Source organism: Xyrauchen texanus, chromosome 1 (assembly GCF_025860055.1).
Source record: "Xyrauchen texanus isolate HMW12.3.18 chromosome 1, RBS_HiC_50CHRs, whole genome shotgun sequence".
In the NCBI taxonomy this organism is placed as follows: Eukaryota; Metazoa; Chordata; class Actinopteri; order Cypriniformes; family Catostomidae; genus Xyrauchen; species Xyrauchen texanus.
The window spans coordinates 13,866,937-13,878,507 of NC_068276.1; the positions used below are offsets into that span (position 1 = coordinate 13,866,937).

Here is an 11,571-nt window from a genome sequence, read left to right on the forward strand (position 1 = left end):
TGCAACAAAATGTAGAATGTGGCCCCTATAACAGCAATATTTTTAGACTAATGTCAAACCAAACAATCTAATTTAAAATTATCTGCGAGGTTTAATTACTTCTACAAATCCACTCATTGTATCATGAACATTTAATGGTCATTAGAAATAAAGAGTTTCTCAAAGCTTTGCCAGTTGTATAATTCCATATGCACACATGAGGTAATATTAATACCTAATAGGACAATATTTGCACTGCTTTAAAAAATTAACACAATGATACAATAGCATGTCAAGGAAATATTTTCTTACCTGTGGACGCTAGGCTGTGTCTCTTGTGGGAAACATTGGAACACAGTGTGTCTTTGTCTCTGTGGACCTGGAGACAGAAAGAGGAAGATATGGTATGTGATGTTGTCTAATTGGAAAGTTAGATTATATGTTTTATATGTGTGTCATCCAAAGGTCAGATTACGCATCATCAAAATGTAACTGTTTGAAGCTGGGGCAAATTTACATTTTCTTTCTTTGCCGAACATGATTGGCTCTAGTCAATGAAGCTGAGATTTGTTTACAAATGTATATGAAACAAAGGAAGCAGCTTTGCTTACACATATGGTGAAGGACTATAGCATATTTGAGGACCGAGTACAGTCCGTGGTTTGTGGACCCCCCCATAACAGCTGCTATAGACCACACACCACTTCACTGAAGCAGGATGGACAACGTTGGCTACAGCAATCAAGATTCAATACTTAGATGGTTACCATAAACCAGACATACTAACAAACTAACCTAAACACCTTTAGGGCTCATCCACACTCATGTTTATGCTGCAATATAGAAAGTAACAAATCCACTGATTTCAATGGGAATATTGTGTTGCAAGGACATAGAGGAAAAACAGCATTTTTTGTCAAAAAGATTGTCCATCATGGGACCAGGGCTGGACTGGTAATCTAGCATACCAGGAATTTTCCCAGTGGGCCGACACAGGGGCGGAATGGCCATCGGGAGAACCGAGCGGGCCGGTGGTTCAGCTGCGAAACGTGCTGAATGGGCCGCGATAAGCTAAAATGAGCCGTTGTGTTATGCAAAACGGACCACAAAACGCCGACGCGATATGCATAAAAGGACAGCGGACACCCGCTCAACAACATTTGGGCCAGTTGCCATGTAAAATCCCGGGCCGATTTCTCTTCCCAGTCCAGCCATCAATCACAGCAACGTTTCGATCAGAATTATCTTTTTCAGGCGAGAAAAATTTGAGAAAAAATATATCAGAAAATGTACATTTAAAGGTATATTTATATGGTTAGTTCCTCAAGGGACAAAAATATACCTGCACAGTACCTTTTTACTGACTGCATTCAGTTTGCATACTGACTGTAGGGCTGCATATACCAAAAGCATCATAAGCCTAGATCGTAGAAACCATTAGCACCAATAGAGCGCATGTGCGTATGTGCTCAAGTGAGTCGGGAACGTCGGAGTCTGATGTAGAGGGATACCCCACTATTGCAGTGCAATGCATCTGTCGCATTACACAGTGCACGCCACTTTCGTGCCTTCAGAAGGTGTCCCATATTAAACGCCTTTCTAGTGTACGTGTAAATTAGCTATTATAATTTTAATTTATAACTCTGCGTACCGTCATTAATGACAGCTCTACTGTATATTGTTGAACCAATATAGTTCGGACGATGGATGTGTGACATAGTTACTACAGTTTCAGGAAACAGTGATGACTAGCTAGTCAATTTCTCCAATGATGCATCTAACTATGGTGGTTACACAGTGAGTTATGTTGTTGAACAATAAACGCACCCCTGGTCTGGATTCTCAAACAAACAGAGCAGTGTTTTAAAAGTGCTAAAGAGCCACAGTGTTTACAATTTTTGTAATTTGTAATATGAATGGCTTACTGATAGTTGTGTCTGCATATTAAGCTTGGAAACGAGAAAGATATTTAAAAAAAATATAGAAATGTTTTGGGGGTATTTGGAAATCTTATGCTTCTATTATACTTCCTCTAATGAAGTCCTGTTTCAGTCTAAATTATACTGTAGTAGTCAAGCATATAGTAGTAGGCATTAATAAATAGACAAATAATGTCATGCTTGGTTGTCAACTATATGTCATCTTTTGATCTGTTGGACTGAAAGGGTGAATGCATGCACTCTATTGCAAATGTTTACACAGATCTCATGTTACGGGCAGCACTGCTAGTGAACAGCAACCTATACATAGCTGCCACAATAGAAAGTCTGTAGTAAAGTCTGTATCACCTGTCTGGAAAACACACTGAAAAGCTCTTTCGCCTTTGTTATAACCAGAGATTATTTAGCAGACAGGCCACTACTATTCAAATGAATGGGAGAAATTGGAATGCCCAACCAAGGAGCTCTAGCACCCAATGGTCAACAGATGCAAAAAGGAAGTCCCACCTTACACGTAAAAGAGCCAATCATCTTTTAGATACAGATATCACCTGTCAATCAACTCACTAATGTGCATGCGCATTAGCTATACAAGCTGGGAAAATTGCGTAATTATAGCGTAATATGAGGTAAAGAAGAACAATTTATGACTCCAATATTATAACATTTTATTGCTGATTTGAAATATGTTCTTTGATAGTAATCTTGACCAACCATTTTTTAGATTTTGGTCTTTCAACATTCAAGTAGATAGGAGCTACACTGGCATGACTGGAAATAGCCTCTTGTAAGCGTTCCAAAGATGGCTGAGAGTGGTCAGACTTTGCTAAACCCAACTACACTTTGTCACTGGGTCACACAGGTGAATCAAGATTGGCTAGAGGACAAAGACAGTAAACAAAGGAAACCGGTGAGGAAGTGAATGCAAGAGAAAAGAGCTAGGAAGAAACGCAAGTGCCAACGTACTTCTGATTTGTCCTCTGGCACGTGAAGTTCAGGAGCAGTTCACTTTCCATCCTGACCAGGGACTAATTACGCTTACAACCTCTGAGCTTGTCAAAAAACAAGTGGCCATGCACAGTTTTAAAGAAATGAACAATACACCACGCTCTATTGATAAGGTCCATGCCGAGGCACTTAGCAGCCACTGTGTGCCCCTGGGAAGGCAGTATGCATGGAGGACACTGCTTTCTGTTGTCTCGAGCAAAGGCCCTGCCAATACGGAGAGGTTAGACACACACACGTTGGGTTATTCATAGAGATTCCCACCATAATGTGTGATGATATCACAAATGAACTGCCACGGCATCTCTGATGATAAAAAGATTAGCCGGTGAGAGATGATGAAAACTCAGAATGGTTGAAAAAACCTGTATTTGTGTGTATGTGACTAGTACAATCACAGTGGTAGAACGGTAAATGAGGCGTACGGGTATCGTATTACAAAGGGTTTGACTGAATGTTTATTTATGAACAGTGTACAGGACGTTTCTTTGGATGGATAGGCCTTTTTCACACTTCTGTGTTCCTTGCTTCCGGGGATGTCCCTCGCAGGGTAAACTTACAGGTACTTCCAGTCGCAACAACAGCCATTGAAACATAAATAAGATATATTTAATTTGTCATTATATCATCCTTCTAAATAAAAGAATGTAACCATAACTGAATTCTTCTAATATTTTATATTTTTTATAAATGTAGCTAATATTCTTACTCTATTAAATTGTAAAGGCTCTTATGTGTGCTCATCATCATCTTAAAGTCTGTAAATCTGCACTGTAATATTCAATGTTGTACTTATGACCACATTGTAGTTATAATTAGTATTAAAGGAATAGTTCACCCACAAATGAAAAATCTCTCATCATTTACTCACCCTAATGCCATCCCAGATGTGTGACTCTCTTTCTTTAGCAGAACACAAATTAAGATTTTAGAAGAATGTATCAGCTCTTTTGGGCCATACAATGCAAGTGAATGGGTGGCAGCATTTTGAAGCTCATAAAGTCAGCATAAAAGTAATTAATATAACTCCAGTGGTTAAATCCATGTCTCCAGAAGTTATATAACAGGTGTGGGTGAGAAGACGATCAATATTTATGTCCAATTTTACTATAAATCCTGCTCCCTGCTCAGTCAGCCTCAGGAATTAAAATTGACTTAAATATTGATCTGTTTTAAATATTGACACATTTTAAATGGGACAGGATGACTTGGTTTCATTACTAAATTTGATTATTTATACTTTAAAAACTACATTTAATATTTTCATATGAGGTTCAGCTAGACATATTACATTTTATTAGCATTTTTGCATCTGTGTTGGTAGTAAATATACCTTTCTATTATTTATTTTCCATGACACATTATATGTTATATATGTCTTTATGGAAACTACTTCAATTGGTACATAACAAAACAGGTTGGAGCCAATGCGCAGCAGTTATCACAGATGCTCTTGACAAGTTAAGGCATGGTGCTCATGCAGGTGACACAGGATAAGGGCTCTGTAGTGCCACCTTTAAAATGGGCATGTAAGACGGCCTCTGTAACACCCCCATTTTCACCTACAGTCACCAAACTTGGTAACATGAGGGCTTTTTCAAAGTCTGTTAAAAGTGCCATACTTCCTGCTGCCAGTTGGCGGTGCTATGACTGTGATTCATAGTAGCCACGTTAATGTGATCAGCCCCAATTACAAAACATACTGCTGAATTTTCATAAAAATCATACAATGCACACAGAAGATATAAGGAACTACCAGCTTCACATTTTTAGTCATAAATGTATTGCTTCGTCATGGCGACACATTCAAAATATAAAAAATCTGTTCGCATTTTAGCAACTACAATGTCTTTGCATGATGTTGCACAAATTTGATGCCTGTCCCATGAATCCCCTAGAAGCAGTATTTTAAAAGTTTAGAGCTTTAGGTTTTCAGATCATCCAAAATGCATGATGGAGGCGGAGCTAATGACTATAATTATGAAAGTAAGATGGTAAGTCTTGGTAAGAACGTCTTGGTAAGAACTATATGTGTACCAAGTTTGGCGACTGTAGGTGAAAATGGGGGTGCTACAGAAGCCGTCTTAAATTACCATTTTACAGGGGGCGCTACTGAGCCCCCTCTGCATGCTCCCCCCTGCACCTTTTGCCCAGCCCTAATGGCCGATTTCATGAAATTTTAAGCATGCCAAGTGTCTCAAAAACACCCTAATATAGGAAGAAAGGAATAATAACAATGAATATGTTGCCATGGCAACAATATTTAAGATATCAAATATCATTTTACTAATTTACATCAGCAGTGTCTTGACATTTTAAAGCATTTAAAGCATCTAAAGCATTTTAAAACCATTCATGTTAAAAAAAGAGGGCTATTTCAAAGTCTGGTAAAAGTGCCATATGTGCTGCTGCCAGTTGGTGGCTCTATGACCGTGACCCATAATAGCTGCATCAATGTGATTAGCCCTCAATACCAAACATACAGCTGAATTTTCATCAAAATCAAACAATGCACACAGAAGATATAAGACACTTGGTGTGATGTTGCACAAATTTGGTGCCAGTCACATGAATCCCCTAGGGGGAGAATTGTGAAGTTCAGAGCCTGTTATTTTCAGAAAATCCAAAATGGCTGACTTCCTGTTGGGTGGAGCTAAGGACTGTTAGTATGAATGTTGTTTGGCTTTATGAAAACAATATATGTACTAATTCTGGTGGCTGTAGGTATAAATTGGGGTGCTACAGAGCTCCCCTTACAAGCCCATTTTCAAGGGGGCGATACAGAGCGCTGCCCAACAGGAAGTAGGCCATTTTATATTTTTTTAATATTGCTGTCTATGAACTTTTAAATACTCCTCCTAGATGACTCATCAAACTGTCACCACATTTAGACAATATTATACCAAGACATTAAAGATGCTAAATTACAAACAGATATTGATATATCGAATGGTGTTGCCACAGCAAGGTATTAAATTACTGGCAAAAAATTGCAAATAGGAAGTGTCTCATGTCTTCTGTGTGCAATGTGTAATTAATATCAAAATTGAGATGTATGTTTAGACTTGGGGGCTAATCACATGGATTTGACTATTTTGGGTCACGGTCATAGCACCACCACCTGGCAGCAGGAAGTGTGGCTCTTACAACAGACTTTAAAATAGTCCTCTTATATTTATTCAAATTGCTTTAAAATTGTTTAGATTAATGTCAAATGCCAAATGCATGTGTCCACCTTGCATTGTTTTCCGAAAACCACCAGCTGGAAATGGACCAGTTGTGCTTGGGTATGTCATCGCTGCTTGCAGCTTTATTTATTATTATTAATATTATTATTACTACTACTTTTAGTACATATGAAAAACAGTTCCTTTCATAACCTGTAAAACTTTGTAGAACAAAAAGTACTGTTTATTAAAGAGTAAAATTATCAATCAGGATGGAGTGGGACAAAAAAATTGGCCCAGCCGAGGGCAATGGTGACACCTGAATAGAAACATTTATAAATCTGTCCAACTGAAAAAATCATAATTATGTTAGATACATATGCTTGTACACTGTCAATGATTACATACATTTTAAAGATTTTAAATGAATATTGTTGGTTTTAAAAAAGTATTGTCACTGATTACATTTTTCTGAACTATGCACATGCTTGTTCAGTGAAGTTTAACAGAGACTTGCATGTGGTAAAACAGTCTTGCGAAATACATGGAAGTATGTGCATGGTTTTGAATTCATATCATGATACATGCATTATAAAACAGAAAATAGCAGTAAAATGTAAGTCATGTGCTGGAGAGAAACAACTCTTTAGTGCATTAAAGAGCACAATCACGCTGTCAACACAACTGATGCAGCAACCGCTCCACATTAAACTGTATGCTTATTATGATTAAAGTGTTTATAAAGTGATCTCGTGTGCTGCACATCTTGTGACGTTTTTTTCTGCTCAACTTGTTTTTCAAATGAGTTTCATCATGCAACACATTTTTCACATGGCTGTAAAGTGAAGTCACTGATGGAGCTTCTCCGTGCTCATGGCCTTTATCCAACAAATCGATAATTACATTTGTTGTCTATTATTTCCATAATTGATAATAATAGATTTGATCAATTAGTTGTTGCAGCCTTACACAGGATTGAGGCCTGTGACATGAACTGATCCCATTCTCCCTCTCTCCTTCCCCATTCCCTGTAATTCTACACTCAAACGATCCAATAAAAGAGATTAAAAAGCAATTACATGGTAGCATGTCAACCCCAAAATCACATGCTATCATATCAACCTACCATGTTCCAAAAAACCCAGCTGTTCCGAGCCATTCTCTTTAAGACAGGCCCAAACACAGATCGCAACACCAAGCTCTGCATAGAGCCAAACATGTCCCAATGTTCCAGAATCTGGCACCGCTGCCGTTTTCACTGCATATTTGTGGAGCCAGGGAAGAAACCAAAAAGGCAGTGCCAGCAGACTCTGTTGAACGCAGAGTATTCAAAAGTGTACCCAATAAAAACACATCTTGTTTAAAATGCACAGGCTGGACACACAGGTTCATGATGCATGCAGACGGAACAAAAGTTTGAAGACAAAAGCATCTGCTTTGGGATACAATTTATGGCCAATAAGAACATGTCAATCAGTTAGTGGGACGTTAATGGGACCACTGTACAGTTGTTCCCAAGTTTTGTCTCAAAACTGTGCAAAGTTCCAAAACGCTGGTTTGTTCTGATTGTAAAGATGCAAAGATAATATTTAGCTGCAGTACAGCACTATGAATTCACTTGGACGAGAGCCCATTTCCATCATTCTCTCCTGGCTGAGGTCCAAAGGAATCCATTAGGATTTGAGAAGCGGCTCCAAGACTGTCACCAAATTGATCCACCTCTTCGACTAGCACAGTTCTTGACCTCCACATGCGTGCACAAACACACACTCCATTTACAGTCAAAACATTGTAGCTGAGCTTTCCCAGAGGCAGTGCTCCAACCCAACAGCCATTCAGCCTTAAAGAGTCATTAAAGAATGGAACGCTCTCAAAACCATCTAAAGACATGTACTGACTGAATGAAATGTACTAGATTAAGTCAACATGAAACAGCATTTGCATCCCAATTTACTTCTGAAATGTGACATGTTTATGAGTGTAACAGGATAGTCAAAATAAGGACAGGACTTTACTTCTTGGTATCCATTATTTAGAATTTCGGTAAGTACAGACCAATTTCAGCTGAAGAACTTTTGACCTCCTGTCACAGAATTCAAAGTGAGATCAGTCTAGAACGTAAATAGGGCTATTTTTTATTTCACGCTGACTTTAAATATGTTGGTACAATTGAATTGAATCAGTGCCTCATTGTGACTCACACATACAGTGACTTGCTGAGACAAAGTGATCAAAGCGATTTAAGCTGGCAAATTCTGGTGTCATGAGCAACAGTGACTGTTGCAAATGCAACAAAGTTAAGTCCAGCTTAACGTTGTGCAAATGAGCATCAACACGATGCTGAGGACCTGATACAGCAGTCGAGTAGGAATGCAAGGAGACTTGGTGACCTCCAGTGATAAAAAGTTGTATGTGTGAATGGGACATAACTTTTACCACAGACATTAAAATTCCTCCAAATTCAAATGAGGAAAAGGCACCATGAATTGCAATGCGAGAGTACATATTCATATTTGAGATACAATAAAGCATGAAGGCAATAACGTTGAACGTGTCTGCCCTACAACAGCAAACGTTCGGTTACTTATGGTAAAACTGAAGCTGAAAAAAAAGGCTACTTGGTTGTGGAGCGGAGGGGGCGGGACCGGGCTGGAATGTCGCACGTCCGGTCCCCAATTGGCCTGATGGGGCACGCGAGGGATAAAGGCGGCCAATGACGACGGTTCGAGAGAGAGAAAATTACAGGCATATCCGTCATGTGTGTTTATGTTTGTGTGTTTTGGTTTAAGTTTTCATTCAATTATGATCTATATTGACAAGCCGGTTCTTGCCTCCTCCTTGCCCATCTTAACCTCCTTTCAGTGGTGCTGAAACCCGGGAAGGAGGAGGAATGCCCGTCGCAGAGTCCTCGACACTGCAGTCCACCCAGGGGAGCGCCGCTGCCATCTGCCGGGTGACAGAGTAGCCCGACCGCCCGGATGCGGGGAATGGCCGCCGTCCGTTGGGCGAGTGGGGACTGGATTCCCCGACCGCCTGGAGTGAGGGAGCCGCTGCCGGGGGTGGAGGAGTGCCCTGCCGTCCCCAGAGATGTGGAGGGGTCGAGGGAAGACCGCTGTCCACGAGGCGAGGAGGGAAGCAACTTCCCGACCGCCTGGAGCGGTAGGGCCACTGCCAGGGGTGGAGGAGTGTCCCCACTTGCCGCCAGAAAAGCGGAGGTGCGTTCTGTCAGCTGGGGGTCGGAGGTTTGACTCCGGTTCGCCTAGAGAGGAGCGGCTGTTGTCCGCCGGAGTGTGTGGAGGAGTGTTCGAGGACCACGCGATGGTACATCAGAGAACTGGTGAGTGAGCTTTTTCTCTCTCTCCTCTCTCTCTCTCTTTCGCACCGTGTTGGCCTTTTCCCTCGCCTATTTAGTTTTTTTGTTGTTGTTTTCCCCTCCTGTCTCCTCCCAGGTCGAGGAAGGCGGGGATGACCTGACAGGGCGCAAAGCACGCCCTTCCCCAGGGAAAGGGGGGGGGGGGGGGGTGTATGTCATACCGGTGACACCCCGGCCTGAGGTAACGCCGGGAGGAGTATGGAGTGGAACCCCCTTACATTGGTTTTAGTGTGGATTTTGTATCTGCAATATTTTACTCAGCATCTAAGCTCAGTTGAGCCAAACCTGTCTTTTACAGGACAGATCATAGTCTAAAAGACCCAATTTAGGATATTAAACATTAAGACAAAATGCAGATTGTTAAAGATCGTTGCGAGCTGAAGGATTCACTCCAGATCCAATAGAAATCTGTCAGTTTTTCCATGTGGTTTGGGGTGAGGTGACATCTGTACAAACATTTGTAAAGATGGATTATATCATATCTCATTCATTCATTACATTATCAAACTGGCAGAACAGAGCTCTAGGGTATTTGACTGCTGATCCACATTAAACATTTTAAAACAAACCCCACCTTGTACACATACACACGTGCACTCGCTCTTTCAGTCTGCATGACATGATGCGTGCATGTCATTCTGTTGTCTGAACAATAGAACTACGGATCTTCTTTTAATGCAGCAAATAAGCAACATATAAAAACACTGTTTGAATTCAACGAATGAAGAACTGACTGCAGGTACTTGAAACCATAAAACTGACTAATGATATTTTGCAGAAACATTTATTTATTTTTTATTTTTTTTCCAATTAAAAAAAACTTGTAAGTTGTCAGAAGAACAACTTCTGACTCCTATGATAACACACCTCTTATAATCAAGTATATACTGAAGTATGTTTGTGTATGAAACTCATTGGAAAGAAAAATCACAAATGGTATATTCCTCAATTGTTTCTCCTAAATAGCTAAAATAATAAATGGTACTAAAAGGAGAACTTGTTGTGCATGTCTCATGTTTAACAGTTTTGTCTCCTAATAAATAAGCTCAAATTCTTACCATCAGTGATTCTGATATGAAAAACGTCTTATATGAGCTATTAAATCAACATTCATTTTATAGCTCTATAATATTCCAGTATGCAAACAACTGTCTTATTTGTGTCTATTTTGACTTTCACTATTATATTTGGAGAAATATCTATTACTTAAATTATGCATAACTGAGAACTCATTTAAATATCCTGAGCTATGAAAACGCAACCTTTGAGCAACAGAATATCCCTCTGGACATCTCTATTGACAGATGGTAAAACTTTATAAAACTTTCGTTACAAGCATTAAAACATTATTCATATTTGAAAGTGCAACTACTGATCTACTCGACTACTGATCTGTCAAGCATTATAATATTTGTCTATGACTAAAAGTTATTAAAAATTGTTTCCAACCTAGTGTCGTGTATATCTAGTTTCTAACATACAAGCTCAATGCAATTCAATGATCAAACCTTAACATTGAATTACCTTACCTTGATCAAAACTACATCCATATTTCTCTCCCCTTTAGCACACAAACTATACCTCCGCCTGTGTCGTTCGTACATCTTTCCAACACACGTAAAAAGAAACGGTGACACTGAGTGTTGCTTATGTCCCACATGAGGTCCTGACAGGCACAGTCTCCCCGGCTGAAGCATTTGGAAAAATGAGACACTCCTAATCTTTCACATCTGTGTGATGGGCCGGCCCCTTTCCCTCGCTCGCTCATCCCCCACTCCCTTCTCTCTCTCTCTCTCTCTCTCTCTCGCTCACACACATACACACACACATTCACAAATGCAAACGGTCTCTTTTCCTCTTTCAGAGTGCCTGCTGCCCCGGTCCACACACTCGGACACTCTTTCTCACATTTTCCTGTCCCCATTTACATTTTAATATTTTGGATAATATATGAAACTTATAATTGTATAGATGGTAATCCTATTATTTAATTATCTTTTAACAATGTGTTAAAAGAGAATTAACAAATAGGATTTCTATCTTTAAAACTATTAAGTGAACATAGGGTTGAATAAAAAAATGAAAAATTAATAAAATCACTATTTTG

The 11,571-nt window shown here is 39.7% G+C and overlaps 1 protein-coding gene across 1 annotated transcript in view; it reads right to left on the minus strand.

The window, feature by feature from the left end:
- LOC127646285 (A-kinase anchor protein 13-like) overlaps nucleotides 1-11,136 on the minus strand; it is a 69,240-nt gene extending 58,104 nt beyond the window's left edge. Inside the window, exons 1-2 of the mRNA XM_052129812.1 lie at nucleotides 10,994-11,136; nucleotides 292-358 (exon numbers count right to left, since the gene is read on the minus strand). Coding sequence (XP_051985772.1) covers nucleotides 292-358; nucleotides 10,994-11,068 — 142 coding nt within the window. The 5' untranslated portion in view covers nucleotides 11,069-11,136. The remainder of the gene's footprint in view (nucleotides 1-291; nucleotides 359-10,993) is intronic.
- Between the last annotated feature and the right edge of the window lie 435 nt (nucleotides 11,137-11,571).